The sequence below is a fragment of the Buteo buteo genome, chromosome 17 (assembly GCF_964188355.1).
Source record: "Buteo buteo chromosome 17, bButBut1.hap1.1, whole genome shotgun sequence".
In the NCBI taxonomy this organism is placed as follows: domain Eukaryota; kingdom Metazoa; phylum Chordata; class Aves; order Accipitriformes; family Accipitridae; genus Buteo; species Buteo buteo.
In genome coordinates, this window is record NC_134187.1 from 27,620,741 (window position 1) to 27,645,633 (window position 24,893).

A 24,893-nucleotide genomic window follows, 5' to 3' on the forward strand; every position below is an offset into this window, starting at 1 on the left:
AAGAAGATGCACAAAGCTCTAACTCTTTGTACATAACAATTGGTCAAACCACAAGAACCACTTCTGGTCCATTACACAAGATCCTTCCCTGAAGAGAGTGAAGATTTCACGTGAATAAATCTATCCACCAAAGAACAACTCTTTTGCTTTACTCTTGAGGAATAGAATTTGATTGTACTTGACCACAGAAACTTAAGCCATAAGGAGCTAGACTGTGGTTTTGTGGCCACAGCCACATTTTCAGGTTGTGTGTGTTTGCGTACGTGCAAATAAACTGAGAGTAGAGCAAGATTTGTGGAAGCCAGTCTCCCTACAGTTTGCTGCCTCAGGTAAAATTGCCCTCTGGAAGGGTAAAGAGTATGAACAGGTACATTACATACTGTAATTTTGCTGTGCCTCAGTAGCCCTCACACTGAATATTAGGAGAGTAATTGTTGATTCTGACCCTCCTGCTACCAGCATCCCTTTGCTACCTACCACCCTCACCTTGTAAAATTTCACATTCTGGTCTTCCTATTTTCTTTCTGCAAAGGCTCCCCACTCTGCTTCTTTATTCCTGCATTTGCTTTTCACTTGTCTAAACAACTCCACCTTTTCATCATTTTTCACCTCCTGTTTAATGGCATTGTGTTTTCACTCGTAAGCAAAAGCATGGCCTAAATTAGTTGCTTTGAGCAAAACACATTTCTAAGCTTATAAATATCTAATATAAACACAATTCTGGAGTAGGCTTCTGGATAGAATAAACATGCTGCTATCACTATTCTCCTTTATGCCTCTCCAGGTTTTTTGGTCTTTTTACCATACAAGCTCTTAGGTTGCAGGGACATTATTTCCCCACAGGTCTGCACAGACCAGAGGAGGCTCTCGCTCCTGAATTGTACGATTGCTGTGTCTTGTCCACTGCCCTGATGAAGTACAACGCTAAGACAACACACAGGGAACTGTATTCTTCTACTGTCTGCTCATCAGGCTGCTTCCCCCTAAAAACACTGTTCTTTGTAGCCAAAGAAATAAAATAAAATAAAATAAAATAAAATAAATATATATATAGTAACAAAGACCTGAAGCTGCACCTAACGTTTGAAAATGCAAGAAATGTGGTAAAGTCAGAGATGACAAATTGGCTACAACTGAAATCCTGTACAGTCAGCGTAAGCAAGAGCAATCACAGCAGGAGCTTTTCCTATTTTCTGATATCCAAAGTGTTCTACTAGCCATATACAAAGAAAAGCTATTTGTTTCTCTTTTAAATTGAGATTGACTTGTTAGGACAGACTGGCATACAATTTTAATCCTCCCAGTCTAATGGAATCTCCTCATAATGTAACTGTTCAAGATTTTTGTCTCTATTTATGCCTTCTGAAAGATAATCAAAACTCACAGTAACGTGCATCCAAAATTCCCAGATTAAAGTTTTCAGTTTTAGTTTTCCTTTCTAATACTGTTTAGTTCAAACAAGCAAAATGCACCCTCTGTTGGGCCGAGCATGTAATGACTTCTTTCCAAGGTCATCTTTTTAACAGCATGGTTTATCAAATCCTGTTACAAAGGTTTGTTTTTGTGATTAACTGCAACTAACGTACAAGTCAAACATTTGAATCAATATTAGACTGAAATGATACCAAACCAGCACAGAATATCCAGTGCTACTATATAGCCATTAGGAGATTTATGATGTCTTTTTGAACACTGCTTACATCTGTAGGATTTATAAATCTTTCCAGCGAGCACTGGAAATTAATTTATTGTAACCTAAACCAAGCCAGTATCTGTACTTCATTTCAGCACCAAAGCACAATTAACACCGGCTATCACTGCAATATATTTTTTTGAGCTGGACAAGGATTGCTAACTGGCATCTTTAAAAAGCTACCTACAGAAGCTCCAAAGGGCATTTTGGATAAGGATGCTACAGTAAACTCCCAATATAAAAGGGGTCTTACTTTACTTGATTTCTTCTTACTAGGATGTTTCTAGGTGAGGGTGGGATTCAGTGAGGTACACCTGGCCAGTGTATCAGAACAGAAAACAGCAAAACATAAGGTCTTAAACCTACATATGCTGAAGCCTATACCCATGTGAAAACACCTGAACTACTCAGGTAAGCAAAGTGAATTATGAACTGGTATGTGAACACTGGAGTCTAAAATTCACACCACAGTGAAGAAGAAAGTTTGTGCAATACATAGACACCAGAATAGATACAAAATGGAGTTCTCAAAAACAGAAAAGGTACACGGATCACATAAGGAAACAAGATAGTGAAGAGAGGTGAAGAGGGAACTGGGGTGCAGGAACTGTGAGCTGGGATGCAAAGTTACCAATGTCTGCCAAGCCATAGCAAAGGAAAGCTTCTCTGGAGCATGAGAAGATACCCCATTTAAAACAGATAAAGAGCATACAGATAGAACTGACTGCTGTGAAACAAGACTCCTCCAAGGTCTGCACTTAAACCAATCCCTGTCACGATATTTAATAAAATTGCATTGTGGTAAAATACTTTATAGTAATAAGAAAGAAATCTTCCTACCTTGAACGTATTCAGCTGCTGATTAATAGTCTCTGTTTCCATTCCAACAGGACCTTGTGACTCTTCATGTTCTTCGGCTCTCCCAAGCAGACTGGAAAATTCTTTTAGCTTACTGTAAAAGTCCTCAACACGGCTAAAAGTACCCTCCACTTGATCTTCCCTGGCTTTTGCTCTGTCTAGTAGCTTGTTGCACTGTTTATTTAAAGCTTCCAAGTCTCTTTTTATACCAACAAGATCAGGAGAAGCTTCAGCTTCTGTGGCTAGCATAATTTTACAGTTTTTATTAGCATTTTCATTATTCATGATAAGATCCTCCAGCTTTTTCAGGAAACCTTTTATGTCCTCTCTCTGTGATTGCAGTACCTTGAGATCTCTCCCCACTGGAGCCATGCTATCAAGTTCATCGTCAAACTCTGCAAACTGAGAGAACATCTCTCGGATGCTGTTTTGGAAATGGCCGATTCCCTGAAGTTTTGTCTCTAAGAATGAGCACCTATCTTCAACCTGCTGGTTCACTGCAGTGTATTCTCGCTCCAAAGATTCAGCTTGGAGCAAAAGGTCAGAAACACCTGCTGAATCAGAAGCTTCTATCACCAGGTCTTGGGCAAGCTTTTTTGCTAAATCAACATGAGGCCTTAAAGCCTGCAAAGCTTTCTGCTGGGCCTGCATCATCGTCAGGTGTTTGTTACTGAATGACTGAGGTCCAAGTGAGTCGTGAGCTTCCAGATGCTCTCTGGCACTTTTAAGCTGTCTTTCGGTTTCCTTGGATGATTCCTGAAACTGTTTCAGCCTTTGTGCCATATTCTCCAAACACTCTCTCTTCTTATGTAATTGTTCTGTGACCACATACACTTTCTGATTCAGCACCTTAGTTTCTTCTTGAACGATTTCTTTATCTGTTTGACTTGCACTGAGCAAACTCTCAGCAGTATTATTTAACAGCTCCACCATCCCATGGTGTTTATCCAGGTCTTTCTGCCAGGCCCTCACCTGAACAATAGAATTCTCTATTTCAACGGGGTTTATGCCAACTTTTAATTCACACAGGTTGCTTTGGCACTTCTCTATCCATGGCTGCAGATTTTCTACATGCTGCTTGTACTTGAGGGCTTTCTCCAGACAATCTGTTAATTTATCTTGCCTTTCTTTTACCTGCTTATTCATTTCATCCCAGTTACTTCTGAGTGTGGCAATTTGGGATTGTAATGCTGCCTTGTCAGCTCCCTGAGTCTTCTGTAAGATACTTTCTCCTTCTGCAACAATTCTTTCATATGAACAAATCTGATCGGTCATGGTCTTCTTAAAATCTTTCTGTTCTTCAATTAGTGATTGCAAGGCATCAAGTTTGGCTGATATAGGACAAGCCTGGTTCAGCTCTTCTTTCTTTTTGCCTAGCCAGGCTTGAAAGTCCTTAGACATTTGCTGGAACTGATGAGAAGTGGCATATGCCGATTGAAGCTGCTGAACATGGTTATCTACAAAAGAGAAGATAGCACAGAGGTTCATTATCAGAACCTGCTAGTATTCAGTGAAAAAATAATAATTAATATTGATTCTATTATGAATAATTATTAATGTAAGGAAAGCTGGTCCTTAGTATGTTGTGTTCGACTGGAAGACAACCAAATCAACCAAGTTTCTTGCAAGGGACAGACTTGGGCCTATACTACAGCAGAACAGTGAAGGCATTTGGACATGAATCAAATGAGATGAGCTTAGCCAATCCATGTCTACATGAATCCCATTCAGGCAGATTTCAGGGGTAAAAAAACACAGTCATTTTTCATGGTGTTATGAAGTATAAGCACAGGGAATATTAAGTCATCTAGCCTAATAATGTCTAACTCATGGCCTGCAGGCAATATGTGTTCTTAGGGAGATCTTTTAAAGTTCCTCATGACCCAAAGAAATTAAAAAGTTAAAACTGAGGCTGTTAGGGATAACAAAGTATGATACTGCTTGCAGTATATTACTTGCTAAGTTCTGTTGTTCACAGGGTAAGGGAAGGCTGCAGACTACCAGCCCCCTTCTGTCACAAGCAGTTTTATGCAATTTCCACTGTGTTTCACCAAGCCTTTAGCTGGTGCTTGCCTAAAAATTACAATTTTGGCTTACACTCTGCACCTATGCAGTTAGGTAGCTCAATGAACAGCATCCTCTTTTGATATTCTAATTCAGTGAGAAGATGCACCTGAAGCAAAAGATGAGAAAAGCAGCCCTGCTACAGTGCTTCAAATTCTCTCCTAAACTACTTACTAGAGATCCCAAGTATTGTTTTTACCTTTTCAAGGTACTCTCCTAAATTCTAATGTACAACTGCCTGGGGGTTGGACTGGATAGAGAACTGGCATTAGACTCAGCTCATTCAACATCTCAATAAAGACAAAGGAGACTATGATGCTTTACTTTATGCCTTAGTTACTATTTTTCTTTAAATAAATACTAACCTGATTTTTGCTCAATATCCTTAAACAATTTTAAGATGCCATCTAATTGTCTCGTAAGTTCTGCTTTCAAATACTCTTCTCCAACCAGTACTGACAGCTCTTCACAAAGAGCTTGAGCTGCATTTATATTCTTCGTTTCCTGTTCTATTTCCTCCTTCATTTCTCTAGCAATTTCCAGTTGTTGTTTCACAGCATCAGGTTGTGTACTCACAGCCTGGCTGCTGCTTAGTTTACTATCCCATGCACTTAGTTTATCAGATAGACTTCTGAGTAGACTTTGATACTCTGTGCTTTTTACAATGGCTTGGTCAATTCGGTCACATCTGTTCCTCAGCTGGCCAGTTAGACTGTCCCATTTTTGTGCCACAGCTGCCAGTTGCTCTTTTACAATTTCATGGGAGGGTGGGTGTTCACCAGGTCTCATCAGAATCCCTTCACCAGCCATAGTTAACTGCTCATATTGTGGCTTTCTGGTGTCAAACTCTTTCAGCAGAATCTGGGAAGAAAGGAAATTTTAAAAAGCATTTACCTCATGAAAAAAAGAAGCAAAGTGCTTCTGACAAAAGCAAAGTAGAATTTGTTGTAGCTAAGTTCTCTTATTAACCAATCTCCAAGTTTAAAAGCCAGTGAAATAGTTGCATCTTCTACACATAAACTGTGTTGTTTCCAAGCATTTACATCAAAGAACCAGCAAAAATGAGGTTCATTTACACATCATCTAATGGAAATTCAATCAGCAGATACAAGTAAACAATGAAATCTGTTAATACTACAGTAATTAAGTAACAGTACCAAGTAAAATAATTGCTGTTTAGTTTCAAGCAGTGTCTTCTTTCCTAGACAGTTTCCATATTTGTCTTAAGATAGAACTTCAAAGAAGGTGTATTCTCACATAATATTGCAATGTATTATTATAGCACAGAGAATATTTGGATAATTCACAAAATGACTGAATGTGTACTGTAAGACCTTTATAGTTTATATCACTGGTTCCCAGTATTTTTATTTTTTTTTTGACAGTAAGTCACAGTGCTTGCACAAGAAGGGACAGATATCGTGGTTTTACTTTATGGAGCATTCCAAACCCTTTCTTTTTAAGTCAATTGGGTTTAACTTTTAAGGACTGTTATGTGATACATGATAGTCTTATGCCAGCCGTCTAGATTTCTGAAGCACTTACAAAACAATATTAAGTCATTTTCACTTAGTATTAGAACATAGCTCATGTTTTAAACACTTAATTTTAATGAATATTGATATGCCAGCTTTAATATTTTTGCAAAATAAAAAAGTTATTTCTCATCACAGTTTAAAATAACTGGCAGCAATAGAAATGTTTGAAATTAAAATTTCTCATTTCACCAACCTTGATTTAACTTTTGTTTCTTTTGCCTGTAGTTTGCTCTATTCTATAGGTAAACTACTCCACTTTTTCACTATTTCTTCTGTCTTTCACACTCTTGGCCCTGTATCTATTCACAGTAAAGCATTTCACTTGCCTTCATATTTTTATTATCTACTGGCACAGTCAAGTGAATAAAATCTCAAAAAGCTAGTTCTACAGCATAGACTTTATATGAGGACTGACCATAAAATGTTACATATACACTCAAATTAATAAAACTTTAAAGGAACATTTTCATTTGACTACAGAGTTACCCATGGTCAAACAAAAGAATGTATCAGAGGATCAGTATCTCCTCAACGTTTTTTTCCTTTAGCTGTTCTGATCTCTTTTCAGTCTTGTAATTTCTTCTTGTAATTATGTAGTCAAGTATGACTTAAGCTGATACTTGCTGATAAACACATGTAAATGCCTCATACTAACTGTGCTGTACTCTATCTAGATGCAAAATACTACTTTGCTAATAGCAAAAAAGCAGAGGAAACTTAAATCAGTAATGCATGTTGGCACTACTCACCTGAACCTGTTGCTTTTGTGTACTCAGCATATTAGGATCAATTGACAGTGGTCCCAGCACGCTGACCATTAGCTCCTTTTCTACAAGCCAGTGCTTTAGCTGAGCTTCTGCTGTCTGGAACTGGGTCAGGTAATTTGAGGACTCCTCCAGTTTTTGTTGTCTCTCAGATGTAACTTGATTGAGCTCTTTCCATTTGGAATCTAACAATGATAATGTTAACATATTGCATGCACCTTCTAGCAGATTGGCTGTCAGACAGCAGGCTATATATGAATCATAAACAGAGCTTTCTCATAAGGCTTCTTGCTGATTAACTCCAGATGCCTTATTGCAGTGACTCGGCAAATACATCTTTTATCAGTCAGATCCATTTACACTTGGATGAAGGTCTGCAGTTTAGCATAGCCATGTGTGGAATTTTTAGAGCAATGAATATGCAACACGTAATAAAATTGGATTAGAATATTACTAAATGAAATACCACCAAGTTCAGACTTCAGCCTCAAATGATGTAAAAGCCAAAGGGCTGTACTCAGTTATAACTTAGGTGCCTGATTTAGATACAAATCTTGCTGCTTATTCCCTAAAAAGAAACAGATACCTTTCCAAGGCTGAGCAGAAGCCCTAATTTAGGCTAATCTGAACAGCCCTCTGAAGGAGCACACCTCTTTCAAATGTCTGTATTAAGAGCCTGTGAAGATTTGCCTCATTTAGACATCTAAAGCAGGTACCTAATGACAGGCAATGAGAATACTTCTGCACACAGGTATTTCAAAAGTGCTGTGTGAGCTTAGGTTCGCACATAGGCCAATCTATGGTCTCTTCCACTTGTAGCAAGTGGCTTCCAATGCAGCCATGGAGTCTTACGATCCTGTAACTTCTCCCTTCCCTCTGTGGTACTGTCAGTGCTTGCTCAGTCAGCTCTGATATTTTGCTAACTCTCCTTGTCCCTGAATTTAATCCATGTTTTCTCAGTTTCTTTTGCCACTTCACTGTCTTTGAACTCTGCTCATTCCATATTAATTCCCTTTCAACACTACTCAAGTTCTCTCGGAGACCTTACCTGCTACTTAAACTTTTCAGAGTTTCACTTACAAACAGGACAGATCAGAAAAATTCTCATCTTTAAAACTACTGTTGGTGTAGCGATAGAAATTCCTAGCAGTATGAAGCAAGATTGACCTATGATTTATTTAAAATATGACAAACCTAAGAAGAACTTTCAAAAGCTCATGACAATTATGCACTACAGTATCTCAAAATCTATTGTCCACATATGGTAATTTCCAAATTTTTTTTGACAAAATTTATGGAGTCAGTTTTAGAAAATGGCAAAAAGCCATCAAAACCACAAAATGACAGAAGTCACTAATGCATGGGAAAAAACATGCAGAAGAGCATTACCAACAACTCAAACTGTTCTTTACATGAAATTAGAATTAACTTAATTTATTTTGTAATAAGAACAACATATTTATCTGGAGCAGTAACTGACCAATCAGGTTTTAGCTGCACACTGTGAAAAAGATAAAGCCCTCTGAAACAGGGAGTCAAGCTATAGCCTCTCTCAATTGCACTGATATAAATTCAAAGCCCATGGACATCAGTGGAATTGTTCTAGACCTACACTCTTGTAAAGGGAGTTATTTCCACAGAATTTAAGGGGTAAGAGGGAACAAGATATTAAAAATACCAGTGATTGCTAACATCAAAAGCCTCATAATAAAACAACTTCCAAATCAGTCTGAGCTGTAATACAGCTTTACTTAAGTACCTATTTTATCCAACATTTGTCTCCACTTGGATGCCTCAGGAGAGTCGGGGTTCTTCTCCAATAGCTCTGTCACTTTGTCCTTTAGTTCCTGCACTTTATTTGCACTTTGCTTTAATTCAGTTTCAAAAAGCTGCAAATTCAAGTGATAAAAAAAAAGAGACTAAAGAAGAACGGTAAAGTGTAAAGTTTGAAGTCCATAATACTGAGATGCCAAGCATGAAGATAAACAATAAATATCTAACACTTACATACTATTTTTCTGCTATGAATCTCAAAACACTTTGTAATGGCATATGTTGCTGGTCTTTTTTTTTTTTTTTTTTTAAGAGATAACCTGACAGATTTAATCTATATTAATAATAACCATTATTGTTTAATTTGAACAGTGACAGAACTAGAAGAATTCAGATAAATAAGATCCACTAGGTCCCATCATATTCACATACTCTTGGAATCTGTTCTTGTATAGAAGGCAAACTGACTAACGCACAGTACAGTTCACAGCAGAAATAACCCAGCTAACACCAACAGAGAGGAGTGTGGTGTGGCCTCATTTACCTCAATGGAAGTCCTGCTATCACAGATAGACTGCTTCTTCTAGATCATCTGGAACTATAGTTTAAAGAGCACCACAGCTTAAAGTGTAGACGCAGCAGGAGACTGACATGTCCCAGCAATTCCTAATTCATGCTGTTCTTATAGACAGAAGTGAACAGTCCTTATATGCCTGGCAAAGGGCTCTTACATGAATATTCTAAGTAACAAAGCTTGCCCCACTGAGCTGCCTTTTAAATACCCCAAACCCACTAACATAAAACACTGAATAAACTATGCTTGATTTAGAACTTTTAGTAAAAGGTCCAACTGCATCAGAAGGATGACTCTTGCCTGAGCACTCAGCTCAGTTTTCCAACTATCTGTGAACACTCTTCTGTTACTACACCGGGGGCAAGATGGTCATGTTAGCTTTGCACATTCTCTGTTAAAAAATAAGGAGCTAGTTTTCTTCCACATTTAGTCTCAGTTTTAGGACTGAATGTTATCCAAGTCCGAGGTAAGTTAGTAGCTGTTTAGATTAAGTTTTAAGGGTCACCCGCCAAATATAAAAGAAGAACCTCAGTTGAATCAAATTCTGTCCTTGTTTATCCACAATCACAGGCAAGGAAAGAATTTCCCCTATGCATTACATCTCCCTTTATAGATGAACCTTTACACATGTAAATATTGTCCTTCATTGCTAGAGAAGCATACGTCTCCAATGCTTAAACACGACAGAAACTTACTGCTGATTCAGTGGTTTTCTCAAATCAATTAAAAAGCAGGGAGGAGACTGTTGTGCAGCTATATAACTTAACAAGCATGACATGGCTGCTGAAGAGAAACACTGCCTTGGAATAGACATAAGCCGCTGCAGCTGTAGAGATCGGGGGGGTCTCTGGAGTATCAGTGAACCAGCAGCTGCAGAAACAGCTTTTGGATAGATACAGCCCTTCAGACCTTACAAGCAATCCAGTATATATCTCTAAACCACTAAGGAGATCAAAATAGTTTATTGCATAATCAGTATAGCCTCACCTATTTAAACTGGCCACCAAAATTTTTATTTTCTGACCTGCAGAACTCCTTCTCTCTGACACAGTGCTCCTTTTACTCCACTGACATAGTTTGCCAGATTTGCTCTAAGCCTGACTAGCATGCATACTAAGATCATTTAAATACTCTCTGCAACGTTAAGCTAGGCTGAGCTATCAGTTGTTCAAATAGAATTTACCCAATAACTGCAAGAAAGAGTATTTTTTTGAAGGCACAAAGTACCTTATGTTGCTCAACTTGGGCTTTAACCGCTTCACTATCAGTTGGAGCAGCTTCCCAGTCTGATGCAGTTTTGTCCATTTTTTGCAGCCACTGCATCATTGAGGTTGATTCTTCCTGAATATTCTGCATTTTTGAAAGCATACTTTCTAGTTCTGAAATCTTCTCCTTCAATAAAACTCCCAAATCTTCGTAACTGTGATTTACATCAGTCACGGCTTGTTGAACAGTTGTCAGTTCTGTAAAAGGAGAGATGCACAGAGACTATGTTATAGGTTGCAAGCCCTTCAAACAATAGACTTCAAGAACTTCTAAACAGTATTTGGAGTTACCATAGATAGAAGTCCCCCAAATAAGAAGTTGCCGAATGTGTTACGAATTATTTCCCATTCACTCTAAATGTGGTAACACTACATCTGAATGACCTAATGTAAGGTCCTATTCACAAGAGCTTCTCATTTCACAGAAATCTCTACTTTTAATATACACAGGTACACAAATACCTTTCAATCTTTCTACCCATTGTTATTATAGTATTTTAAGCAACAATTCCATGACAAAAAGTTGAACATACTGGACTAAAGTTCAGTTGCTTACATGAGAGCCTAACATTACTGCAACAGTATTTTGCTCACATTCATGTACCGTTACAAACGTGTTTTATCACTGAGAGAGCACAGCAGGCAAACTGTGTACTGAGAAGACTATAGTTTACCAGAACAGACACTGCAGACTTGGGATGTAGGTACATGGCTATCCATAAGCACATATAAAGTGGCTGTGTAAGTTCCTTTGTTTCTTTAAAGGGGTTGGTCACATACAGTGATACAAACATATGTAAAATGGGTGTCTTTGTATATGTATGTTTGTGTTTGTGTGTGTTGTGAATGCTAGTGGGTGTTAAAAGTTTCAAACCACATACACGCGCATTAGAATTTTCTCAAAAGCCATGTGTTATATTAAAATAGCTATGCCTATATACATTTATAGAATTACATACTGATTCAGAAAACGCTGCCAGATTTGTTCTGTCTTCAAAGAAAATATTGAAGGTAGGTATTTTTACAATTAATTTTAGTACCATGTCCTCGTCAATATAGTTGCCTTACGTGATGGTGATGTGAAATTTCAGTCCAGTAGTGACTGCTACAAGCAGATTTATGTACAAGATTTAAAAAATACTTACATATTTAACAGTAATTGGCAAGTACATTCCTTTACCACATCCTGGAATTTTTACTGACCTTTATTTTTCAGGAAATCCTGAGTTCCTGGAGGTCCTCCTTCACCATTTAACATTGTGCCACCTGTGGATCAGGGAAGATGAAGTCCCATGCTTATCAGGGCTTTTTCCCACCAAAACCCCAGCGCTGCATTTCCTCTTCAAAACATAGCTCTCATTATACCATTACAGAAATATCTGAATGCTAACCTTGTAATAGCAAGTACTTTATTTAAATATTTTAAGGTTGTTTTATGTTTTAAGCTGCTCCAGCCAGCTAGTACCATAAGCGGTACCACATATGCACAGCATATGCATAGTGGGTCCGTGTGCACATGGATGCACACATGCATGATGCATAAGCAGTCCTAGCGCTCACAATATTATGCTAAATAAATGACTATAGTGGACAAAGGTCTATGCCCTAGCTATGAGGCTTACTCACATCCATATGGCTAACATCACTTCCTTCCTCTCCCCAAAAGGAATCTGTTCCCTACTGCCTACTGAGAACACGTTTTTACCCAGCCATGTCTGGGTACGGCCTGGGAGAGGGCTCGCTGGCAAACGCAGAGACTGAGAGCACTAAACATTAAACAGCAAAGGAGCCCAGAGTGGTCATTGCAGACACCGCAACCAAAGGCACTGCTTACTCAGGACACCTTTACCCACCAGGGAAGTGGTTGAGTCACCATCCCTGAAAGTATTTAAAAGACGTGTAGGTGTGGTGCTTAGGGACACGGGTGCTGGACTTGGCAGTGTTAGGTTAACAGTTTTACTTGATGATCTTAAGGGTCTTTTCCAACCTAAATGACTCTACGATTTAGCAGCACCGTACCTCTGCACAAAAAGCTCTTGATACCAACTGGACGGATCCCTCCCTATCTTGTCATGAGCGAGACTTAAGCATGTGCTCCATGACAGGGAATGCAATGTGGAGTCCTTACTGTTACACCTGAAGTCCTTACTGCCACTTGGAGGCAGCCACTCACCCAGGCAGCCCTACTAATTAAACATAATTTCAAAGCCTCTGTAACCAGGGCTACATGGGCTTTGTAAAATGCTGTCAGAACACAGAGCTGGGGCATGTGGTCAAGCCACAGAGAACTGCAAGGAGAATCACTTCCCACTCTCCTGAACATACGTATTCCCAGATGAGCAATTAACAGAGAAAGATTAGCGGTTGCCTTGGAAAAGGCTATGCATCCACCCCACAGTACCAGCTGGGCAGTGAGGACCACATTAGTGGCAGCTGGAGGATGGCAAGAGAAAACAAACAGATAAGAGAAGTCACAGGCCCCAGCCAGAACCTTGTAAATCTTCATGCTCTATTAGCTGGACTCTGGTATTTATAACTGTGATTAAGTGATACACAGTACAGCTCTTGTCTAAGAGGGTGAATAGTGTAGTCTGGAGGATTACAGCTGCTCTTATACACTAGCTATTTAATTATTTTTCTATCTGGATGCATAGGAGTAGAGAAAGGGCAGAAGAAGGAGCCCAAATATCCCATATAAGGTTCCAAAATGTTCTTTGAAAGATTTTTATTTAAAATTCAAACAAGAATGAAACCAGAGGCAGCTACTACAAAGAGATGTGAGAAAGAAAGTGTTCTACTCTTGCCAAATAGGTATCCTCTGGCTGTCCCCATCCTCCCAGTCCTTTGCAGATGACCAATGTAGGCCAACACACTTGAATTTATTTCCATACCTAGTCAGTTCAAGAACTGACTGAAAATGTGCTTATGGCCATTAAAACACCCTAGGTACCATGTGCCTTGAACTATGGCTTGAATGATACTTAGCAGAATTACTTGTTTCTGTAAAGCAAATTAACATTTAAACACTAGAGTACAGAAAATCATGGAAATAGATTTGCTGTCTTTAAAATCAGATTACTGGTAAAAAGGATTTAGCTGAAGCTCCAGACTGGAAACACATTTTGGCCCAGGAGAGTCATGCTGGGATTTGGAGTTGATTCTCTTCTGTGCTGTTATTTCAACTAAAATATTGACCAGAATTAATTATGCTATCATATTGGGATGAGTAGGTTTGCCTAGGCTCACTTTTTAGATAAACCACATCCTCATCACCCTTCTAACAAAAACTCCGTGACTCTGCGAACCTTTATGTGTTTGCTTGGCATCACACAGAATAGCCTTATGGCCATTGAAGAGGTATCTCTGTGGCAGCAAAGGTGTGCAAGCACATCAGTGTTCGCAAAAGCAGGGTTTGTGTTTGTCCTACTTGCAGACTTGGTGGCTGTGTGAAGCACTGAACACCAGAGTCAGTCAGCTTCTCATTATCAGAAGCTTTCTGGGGTGAGGTGAAGGCAACTATGATCCTGTTCATTTTGTTCATTATCTGGGAATTACATACTGAAGTAACAGCTTTAGGCCCTGTTAATCATTTACATCAAAGCACTTTTACACTATTTTGACAGTGTAAAGCAATCAGAATGTGCACTGAATTACTACAGCAGTTAAGACAGTTTAAATGAGAGTCACAGCAAACAATGGTCAGAACAGACATACCTAACTGACTTCTCACAAGCCATAATATTCAGAAAGCTAATCCAAGGGTGAAATATTTTGTCTTAAATGTTTTAAAAATTCCTGAAGTATTAGGCTTACCTGATTATACAAATGCATACCTGATTTTGCAACTGCTCTCAGTTTGGCAGGAGAAGTCACAGCAGTAATTAGATTACACAGCAATGTTCCTTGGTTATTCATTTTCTGCAGTTCAGGTGCTTTTAATGTCCATTCATCTTTTAAATTCTGGTTAAGAAAGACAGTCATTTGTTCATTACAAAACTGATTTCAGACCTAAAAGATTCAGTATAGAGAAAGGAACAACCTTGCTACTTGGGAATCCCCTGCAGTATATCCAAACATGCAAAGGAAATAGGAATGTAAACGCAGACTGCAAGCTCCCTAGTCCCAATTACTGTGACTGCTCACACCTTAAGTCTGTACTTTTATGCTACTAACAGATGCCCTATTTACTTCAGCCATATTTCACTTCTTCTCTACAATGTCTTACCAATGTATCTTCCAAAGGTTTCTTTAACTCCTCTGTATTCAGAGAGGGTTGTGCTGCTGGAATTCGTTCTGTTGTTTCTTTTATCCATTTCTTCAATGATTCTACAAGAAGCTCAAAAGTATCCATTTGTTTCTGACAAGATGATACATCCTCTTCTCTGGACAATTAAAGACAATTAAAGGAATGTCAGTATTCCTTCTAGTAATTAAACCAACACTTATTATCAATACGGTATTGCTATTCCTAAATTCAAAGAGTCACAAACCTAATTTTATGGATATGAGCAGAATGTGGAAAATCTAGTCTTGCTGTACAGGTAACTTACATGGAAGCTCTAATAATTTCTCCAGTTTTCCTTTGCAGCCTGATTCCAAATGGTACTCTAAAGCAATTTGCACAAGCATCAATTTATATTCTATCAGAGAAGGGGAGAAGTAGAATTTGCTTAGAACTGACAGGACTCCTGGGAATGTCAAAAAATTTGAAAAGTCACTTGCTTTTACAGCCCACATTAGAGCTCTTGAACCAGACAGACTAACTACAGACGCATTTCCAAATAGAATCTCTTCTTTAAAATAAAAAACGTGTCTATTCTGTGGTTAACTGCAATCTCTTGAGATCGCATGCAAGAGGATAGCAGTCATCACCATGTTCACACTGTATTTTTAGCCAAAGCAGAAACACTTTAATTATTCAACTTACTTTTCCTTTACAGTCTCCTCTACCTCTCTGAATTTCTTTGACAAAGCATTTACTTTTTCTAATACCAATGCTTTATCTCCAGGAAGAGCATGGAATGAAAGTTCTTCAAGAAGCTGCTGCAAAACTTCCAGATCCTTCTTATGTTGTGCCAATTCTACACTAGCTTCCTGCAAAATAAGGTTACATTCTTCATATTAGACTTTACAATCACTTGGTCAAAATTAAATTCTTGATTTTAGCTAACCGACCAAAGTTGGGAAACAAGCATGCCTTATTTATTGTTCAATCACTTAGATGAGTTAGACTAGAAATGCACAATATATACAAATGGAATGGTACAGTACCTGTATATACTGAGACACTTCACTAACATCCTTTCTTGGTGCCTCTGTCTCACTGAGGGCCTGGTTTTTCTCATCTAGAAATGACTGAAGTTTTTCTGAAAGACCTTCAAATAACTCCACTTTAGTCTTCAACTCCTCCATTTTCATAAGCTTCTCTTTATGCTTGTTACCTGCTTCAGAAAACCGTCCTGCAAGTTCACTCATTTTAGCTTGCAGTGTGGATGCAGTGGATGGATCTGCTGTTTCCGTGAACTTCTTCACTTTTTCATTCATAGTGTTTATACTGCTTTGGCGACCCATGATGTCTTGTTCTAGCATCTGAAAAAAGCAAGAACTATTGCTACAGCAATACATATACAATATATAGTATTGCTTATAACTAAATTTTAAGAAGTGAAACTGATCCACTGTATGAAGCAACAAATCAGTACAGCTAGACCATCAGTGTAGATCTATTTCAGCTACAAAAATCCTTATGTGCAGTTTCACTTCATGCAACAGTCCTCTTTATTAAGTATTTTGAATCCATTAAAGGTGCCAAACTAAGATTTTAATTCTTTCTTGAAATCTGAATTATCAAACAAATGTTTCTTCTTTCAGAGAATGCTACTTACAATGCTTTTACTAATAATATCCTGAATAGCAGCAGAATTCAAAGGCACTTGATCTTGTTCTTCAAGACTCTTTTCAACTCCTTCCATCCAATCCAGCATTTCATCCAAACCATCCTGCACACTTAGGGATCGTGTCAGAGTTATTTGGAGCTTCTCATTCCTTTCATTCACAGACTTGGATAAATTGTCATACCTCTCCACAATATCATCTGATAAAGAGAAAATATATTTCAATTTTTTCCTTGAGCCAAACTAAGCTTTTAACTCATTTTACCAGTTCTTACCAGGTGAGTGTGAGTCAAAAATTGCCTACATTAGAACAAAGCAAACCCATCAGCTTTATTCAGTAAAAACACACAAGCAAAATCTTCCAACAGAGCCAAGAAGCCCACAGGACAAGGGAAATGAGGGAGCAGCTTACAGCTGTACTCCCCAGCTTTTAGAAGTTGGTTCCCATGCAGCTCTAGCTTATGACAGCTGTTGACTTTTCCCAAGAAATAAAATAGCAGATATTAAGACAGTTCTTCTACAATTATGTCTCTTATGTTATTGTTAGAGCTGAAAGGTTCTTCCAGATGGTTCTTCATTACACCCTCAACACATTTGAGATAAGCCTCTGAAAGTTAGTTACAAGTTCCATGTTCCTCCCATGGAGTTTCATCACCCACTCCAAAGAGGGAAGCCCACAGTTGCTTTATTTTGTTGCTCTGCAAGTCACTTATGGGATTCCAGTAAAAGATAGTTGTGTGATACACATAGAGAGTCTTCAAACTTCAGACAGTGGTGAATGTCATGCTGTGCTACTTCTCACAACTGACAGGAAAGAGTATTGGGTGTAGGTGGTAAGATTTTGGAAGTGGCAAGGGTTTTGGCCTCTGTGAGAAGATGCCAGGGACTGCCCCATGCAGACGCAGACAGTTCCAGCCAGCTCCAGCTGACCCACCACAGGGCACAGCGGAGCCCCTCAGCCAAGCTGGTGGTGCCTCTGGGAAAACGTATTTAAGAAAGGGGAAAATGCTGCCTGGGACTGAGAAGTAAAGGAAAAGAAAGTGTGAAAAACAGCCCTGCAGACATCAAGGTCAGACAAGAAAGAGGAGGAAGAGGTGCTCCAGGAGCTGGAGCAGAGACCTCCAGATAGCTGGAGTCATGTTCCTTGAACATGAACATGCTCGTTTCCACCGGAGAATTTATGATCCTCAGCAAATCACCACCTCTGTTTAGCATGCCCATCTGCAATGTGGGAATTAAACACAATCCCTATTTCTGAAAAAAAAAAAGTCAAAAATCAAATGACAGCTTTTAAGTGAAAAGCATATGGATCAACGTAGGAGACAGACCAACAATGAAGTTACTGTGCTGTAATAGCTTATGACTCAACAAAACATGGACTTGAACAGTGACACAAGAATGTGGAAACTGTATTTTGTCTCTTTCGGTACCTGCACGCAGCCACAAGCAATAAAAAGAGGTATTAAGAAAAGTAAACATTTTACCCAGTGTTTTCTGAATCTCATCTTTGTCTTGTGTTAACTCTCCCCTTGTATCCAATAACACTTCAGCAGCTTTTTTCAGTTTTTCTACAGCAATTTGGTGGTTAGACACTTGTCCCTGAAGAACCTGTAAAATTCCACAATTATCAGTTACACTTTTCAATACAGCTAATAGTTACACATGCAAGTCTTGAGATATGTCACACAACCTAAACTTAGTGCTGGGAATAAACTAACTAAATTTGTGACCTCTCCTTAAGAAAAATCTTCACCAGTGGCTGTGACTGCTGTTGATCTTCTGGCCCTTGTTTTAGTTTCTTCACCATCTTTTTTATCTTCTGTTTTACAATACTTCTCTGACTTAACTGATTTCTTGCATGTAACTTCAAAATGTGTCTTTTGATTAACTGTTTTTAAAGTCCACTTGTACAGACTCAATACTACCCAAAAGAAAAATATGTTTATTTTCCAACTTAGCAGCAGAGAACAATTCAGGGGGAAAAACATGCAGTCATCAGCAGTAGTTACACATTCACCATCAGTTTCATTGACAAAGGATCAGGCTGATATTGTGGTGTAAACAGGAACAGCTTGAAACAATATCATGGCGTTCGCAGTTGAGGAACCTCCTGGAGCTCGTGTCACTGAATTTTGCCTAAGTTTGTCCATCTAACCAAGGAACACAGGTTTAGAGACTTGCCCAGCCATGACTTGCTCCAGAGTCAACAGAGAAAGACAGGAAGGCTGAATCAACTTCTGAAAGTGGCTTTCTCTCTCCAGTGTCTAAAAGTACTTTAGGGTGAATAGTCTTTAAATTATTTCAGGCCTCTGTGCTACTATATATGATGTATGTTTGTTTTGATTCACTTGAACTTTATACAAGTCCAAAATGTAGGGACTTCTCATTTATTTTTTGATACACACTATCTCAATGAACAGATGACTCAAAAAGTAATCCTATCCACCCTACCAGGACAAAGAAGTCATGTCAGTGCATTCAGCACTGGTATCGAGAGCACAACAGTATGCCAGAACATAGTATGTCTTGCTGACCCACTTGACACAATAAAACTCAGATAGACCTGAAGAGGAATTTTCCTTACACTAGAGAAATATAGTGGGTGGGGCAGGGAAGAAAAAAAGACGTACCAGAAAACCTTGTATGCTGACAGAAAGCAAGCAAGCTGATGCCAGAGACACTGAAGAATATTCTGAAGAACAGTTAATCCCCATAAAAAGATTAGACCCCACCATGCTGCTAAGGTCTGTGTCTAGCTGGATTATCAGCCGCATGTGTTGGCTACAAGGGACAGCTTTAACTTGCAACACCTGACTTCTTCAAAAATACTCTTTGTTTTGCTTTCATTAATTGGCTTGCTTTCTTCAGCCTCCTTATTTTTCTCTTCCTTTGAATCTTCTGACACATTGTACCCCCTCCTTTCTTCCCAGCTCATATTCATTGAGTGCTCTTTTGTGTGGCAAGTAATCCATGTAGGCGTTTTATAAAAGAACCCCAGTACTCACTCCTTTTGTGTTACTTGCATGAAAATTGGTATTATACAGAATATAATTCGTTTTGGCATAAGGAACAAAAAGTTTAAATGAAGCCTCAAATTGTAATTGGTGTTATTCCTACTTTTCTAGTGCATGGAAGCACAAGTACCTAAAATGTTCCACTGTTAGGAGTTCAAAATTTACACTTTTAATTTTGCTGTCTTAAAACATCGCTGTGATTCCTCTCCTCTGATGTGTCAGACACCAAAGTGCTGGGCAATTCCAGTAGCAGATTTGAAAGCTACCATGTGGTAAAGGTAACTACTACTCAGGCTGATGTAAGGGAAATGGTTAAAACATGTAATTTCCAAGAGCTGTTGACTATCATTTGTCAATAGTAAACATATCAGACCTACACTAATACCCCTCATAGCACAGACAAAACAGCGAGGAAATGCCTGACCAAAAACCTTGCTCACTGAAAAATAATCTTGCATATTAGTTATAGTATAGATGACTGAATGTTTATGAAAATATAAGACTTAGTTCAAAAGATGACAGACTGTATGAGACTTTATATAACTCACCTTATACTCGGGTTCCTAAAGCCTTCTGTAAACCTATATTTTATGCAGCTAACCTGAGTTTTACCTTCACAATCTTCATCACTAACCTGTCTTGCCTCTCCTAGGACTTACATAAAGTTGTGAGTTACTCCCTCAGTGGCGGGGAAAAAAAAAAAAAAAAAAGAAAACCAAAATACTGCAATCCAAATTATGTTATATTTGCTTTCTGCAGGGCAGTACTGGATCCAACTGAAGCAGGCAAACAGACTAGTCACATCACACTGCTTATCCAGTATGATCCCTTTCATAATGCAGTAACACACAAATGTGAACAGAAAAAAACAAGAGTCACAGACAACAAACATCAAATGGTCTCTCTCAGGAGCTTAGTCCCAAGCCCTCCTCTGATAGCAAACTATAATTGCTAAATCCTTTCTTAGTTCAAAAACTTTCTAGATTTCACCCTATCATTTGCTAAGTGATTATGAAACCCATCGTGCTTTCACCACTGCTAATGGCATCTTGGTCCCCCATTCTTTTTCACCCTAGTCCTTTGCAGGTAACACTCTGGATAGCTGAATTTCAGAACTATAAAAGTTGCATGCCCACGTGCAAGGCAAGAATTTGGCCTGCAGCCACTTGGATTATATTGTTATCCTGGTTTTCAGACAAAAAGCACTTCCTTTTAGGACAAAAGTAATTCTGCTTTTTAAACCTTTCACCTTGGTTTCTTCTAGTTGTCTCTGGAGATTTTTGGGATCCACTGCAATTGGTTCTGATAGTTGTTTGTTCACAGCTATTTCAGAAGCCTGGAGACCTGAAAGAAGTCCAGATGAGGCATCTTCATAATGCTGGTATTTATCCACCAAGTCTTTAAGGTTATTTCCAAGGATGCTACACTGAAAGAGTAGAAAACAAACAAGAAAATAGCCAGGCATTAAACTGTGTGCTGCATTTCATACCAATCTCAAGGTCATACTTTCCTTCCTGAAGTACTGCATGATTTTTTCCTGATATCATTCCACTTTCTAACTCATTTCTGAACTAAGGCATGACAGCTGGACAGGCTATGCAGGTCTTCCCAGTTTGTCCTCCTCAAGCGTGATTTAGGATCAATGCACTGATGCAGGTGGGAAACTGGAATCTAACCCATTGTACTAGAATAGGAAAAGCTTTAGGAATACTTTTTGATCCATCAACATAAAGATTCTTTATCAGCACTCTGACACCAAAAATGTAGCCAGCGGAAGCTAGAAATTTTCAAAAAAATCAGAAGATATGTGCATGTTCATAAAAATACAGACAGCAGAGTATTGCTTTCATAAATACCTTATCTGCACAGTGAATCCAAAGTGATATGGCTCGGTATTGCACATATGCTTTGGTTTGGTCACTTAAGAATGTCATCTGACCAAAGAGCCTATTAGTCTTATATGTTATCATGCCCCCAAATGTATACAGTGCATTGTCACATAAAAAGGTCAGTGGAACTCTTCCAGACTTTTTGGAGATGATTTCACAGACAAAATCTGATTGTATCAAGTAATAATATTTATAAACAGTTACTGTAAATATTTCTATTCTGAACCTTCCATACGCTGTATTGTAGTATTTACACATGGTACTTGGGCTCCATCCAGTGGGCAAACATAGAATGCACTCATTTACATAACCAGTTAACTAAGAACAGACATATTAAGATACCTTCAACATATAAGCGTATGAAGTCATATGTGTGTGTGTGAATAAATATATTAAAAAAATAAAGGCAATATAAATATTTATTAAAAGCAAGAAGCTTTTACAAAAGGCAAAAAGGTTACTACAAACCCATTTATAACTTGGAAGATCTCACTTAGAAATTGGGGAAGATCTTTCAGGACTTGATTTAATAAGAAAAGTCTACTTTGCTCTGCATATTTATGGTCAAATATTTAGAGCATGTCTATTATGTCTGTGCTAAATATATATCTATGGAAAGGATTGAATTGGCAAGCTGACAAATCTGAGACTACAAATCAAGCTGCTGGCATAGGATTTTTATGTGCATAGAACTAAGCTCTGAAAAGTTTCTGATGAAATCTTTACATTCACACTCAAACTAATCCAATAAATCAACTGGAGGAAATCTAACCTGTTAATACAAGCTTTTAGCTTCATTGTTCATACAAGTTAAGCTGGAAAATGAAATGAGCTTCTGTAAGTGGAGAGCCTTCTTCACAAACTGAGAGAACAGGCTTTACACTGTTTTTGTAATCAAGTAATCAAATCCATGTCTTTACAGAATTTACATTTCTGAGCAAGAAAACGTTAAAGAGAGGAAAATTCCCAAAGATGGCAACTGCTGCAGACCAACACTGTATCAGTGGACACTGAAGCTCTACTTAGGAGTCTGAACCAATGATCTTAGAAAATTATGAAAAGGCACAGGCAAAGGATACTGACAATAATTGTCTCTTAAATGGTTCAATTAATAATTACCTCAAAAGTTTACAATTCCAGAATATTATCAATATTGAACACCACTTTACTGTTTTTTTGAAAACAGCTGGAAAGTTGGCATGCAAGACCAGTTGGTGATGTTTGTCTAGTTCTACCAGACAGATTCCAGAAGTGAACCTGGCACAGAGAACTGGATTATCTTCCCTCTCTAAGGTACATGGAGGGTTTTGCACTGCTAGTTGCCCATTAGTTAGACCCTTATCTCAGATTGTTAAGGATAAAATTTTTATTTGGCAGAGTAGTGGAAAAGAATTGCTATCCTCAAATCATTACGTCCTTGCATTCTTAGTGCTGACAGCAAAGGTCACATTGGGACAAACTGTTTCAGGATGCAAATAAAATTGAAATTTTCAATGTTAATCTTGGCATGGGCTCACTCTTTCTATATTCATTTCATTAGTAGGAAGCCAAGTAAATAAGCAGGTGTGGGAAATAATGCAAGGAACATAAAGAAATGTTATCTATCTAAAAGTATTAGAAGTTCTTTCCACCCCAAAATGTTACTCAGACATCCTGTACTGTCATAAACTCAAAGAGTTTGTTTAAGGCTGGAAAGAACAATGAAGAAATCTGGTCTTACTTCTCCTTTATAACACAAGGTAGAAAAGTTCATCCATACAGACCTTAAATAGTCTGGCACTTGACTAAAGCAGATCTTCTAGAAAAGCATCTTGTTCTGTTATCTAACTTTAAGAAACAAAGAATTTGCAACTTCCCCCAGTATTTGTTTCACCAGCTAACCCCTTTTTATACAAACTGCCAAATCAATTATTGTAGCCTTACCTACTCAGTATAAGTAAAACTTACCTTAGTATAGAGAGATTTGAAACGATCTGAAGCACTATCCAGTTTATTTTGCACTTCAGCATATGTAGCCGAAGTATCGACACCATCTTTGTCAACCTTCACACCATCTCTTTTGCTACATGACCTTGCAGCATCTAAAACTCTTTGGCCAGAAATTGTAATATACCGTAAATCACCTTTATGAGATATAACATCTTCTGAAAAACTCTTTTGCCTTTTCAGTTTGACCATAACACCACTGAAGTCAGAAGCACCTGCCTCTAAATTATCAAGTTCTTGTTCTGCTTGCTGCAGCCAGGTTTCAAATTCACTATAATCTGCCTCAAATTTCTCAAGTTCTTCTCTTAGAGAATGAGTTAATTTCATTTTCCGTTCTGACTCAGCTAAAGCAGTCTCATACTGAGCCTTCAGCTCTTTCATGTTCCTTTGCATCTTGTCTTTTTCTTCAGGGGAAAGGTAGTGTCCTTGTTTCTCAAGCAGTGCCTGAGCAGACTGCGTTGCTATTATGACAGCCTGCTGCTGTGAAATAATTTTCTCATGTTGAGCCTACAAGAAAAAAAAAGAATAAATTATGACCAGCACCTTCTCAGATGGTTCCTTAGAAACAACGAGTAAAATAAAGTCCATCAAAATGATAAAAAGCTTTTCTAATTTTTGTATTATTTATTTTAAAAACATTTGTGAGTAATTTAAGTGAAAGCATGACTCCTGGTCATCATACTTCTACGCAGTTTCAAAATTTTACGAAACGTCCAATGGTAATTTTAGCCAGATATGCAGGCTACAACCAAATGAGTCTTCAAATTTCACTGGAACTTGGAAATACTAGGGCATATTCATCACACAAACACTTCCTCTTGTACTTCTAAAAGACAACTCTGTATAGTAAAACTAGACATTATCAATCTCTTTAATTTTTTTCCTAATAAAAATTATTTGCATTTTAATTAACATTGAGGGTAGCATGCTTAGTGTAACCAAAATTTTCCTAATTCCCTGACTGAAAATAGGATTTATCAAATAAAGCATTCAAAGGTAGTCAACTTTCCAAACCAAAACGGTTCCATTTCCTGGTACATATATTGTAGCTACCATTTCAGACAAACAGACCAAAAGGAGTGAAAGCATCAAATATTAAAAAGCATAGAGATACTTTCTTCTTACATTGAGTGAACAAACATTATTATCCAATTTTTTAAATTTCATTTTTCAATTTCAAGAGCAGTGCTTCTTATCAAATATACTTGGTCATAAAATAGGTCCTTCTGACATTAAAAATCAAGACACATTCTATGCATGAAAATTGTCTGAATCTCATAAAAATATCGTTAAGTCACAGGAAACAGAACTGTATGCCAAAACCCCCCATCCTTCAAACATATTCTTTCAAAAAAACTCCATTCTTGAAGGTCTTCTACTCCCACATAAAATAGCTATGTAAAATAGACTGCTATGCTTTTCTTCCATGAGTACAGTGGACAACTATCCTGTAGGCATTAGGTGCAGAAAAGAACTGTCAAAAAAGTGGAAGTAAAACCGCCATGTTCACAAAAACAAATGATCTGATTTTCTTAGGGTTTTTTTAATAAGGAAATGGTATCGGCTATCGGCATAATAATT

The 24,893-nt window shown here is 38.0% G+C and overlaps 1 protein-coding gene across 17 annotated transcripts in view; it reads right to left on the reverse strand.

Moving 5' to 3' along the window:
- Positions 1-24,893, reverse strand: part of DST (dystonin) — a 307,609-nt gene that overhangs the window by 75,617 nt on the left and 207,099 nt on the right. For all 17 annotated transcript variants that reach the window (XM_075049328.1, XM_075049347.1, XM_075049329.1 and 14 more), the window contains 14 exons: positions 23,274-23,819; positions 20,687-20,863; positions 17,908-18,031; positions 16,415-16,623; positions 15,801-16,118; positions 15,457-15,623; positions 14,755-14,911; positions 14,363-14,489; positions 11,733-11,795; positions 10,492-10,727; positions 8,677-8,806; positions 6,903-7,102; positions 4,981-5,476; positions 2,534-4,008 (listed from right to left, as the gene is read on the reverse strand). In XM_075049328.1, coding sequence (XP_074905429.1) covers positions 2,534-4,008; positions 4,981-5,476; positions 6,903-7,102; positions 8,677-8,806; positions 10,492-10,727; positions 11,733-11,795; positions 14,363-14,489; positions 14,755-14,911; positions 15,457-15,623; positions 15,801-16,118; positions 16,415-16,623; positions 17,908-18,031; positions 20,687-20,863; positions 23,274-23,819 — 4,425 coding nt within the window. The remainder of the gene's footprint in view (positions 1-2,533; positions 4,009-4,980; positions 5,477-6,902; positions 7,103-8,676; positions 8,807-10,491; positions 10,728-11,732; positions 11,796-14,362; positions 14,490-14,754; positions 14,912-15,456; positions 15,624-15,800; positions 16,119-16,414; positions 16,624-17,907; positions 18,032-20,686; positions 20,864-23,273; positions 23,820-24,893) is intronic.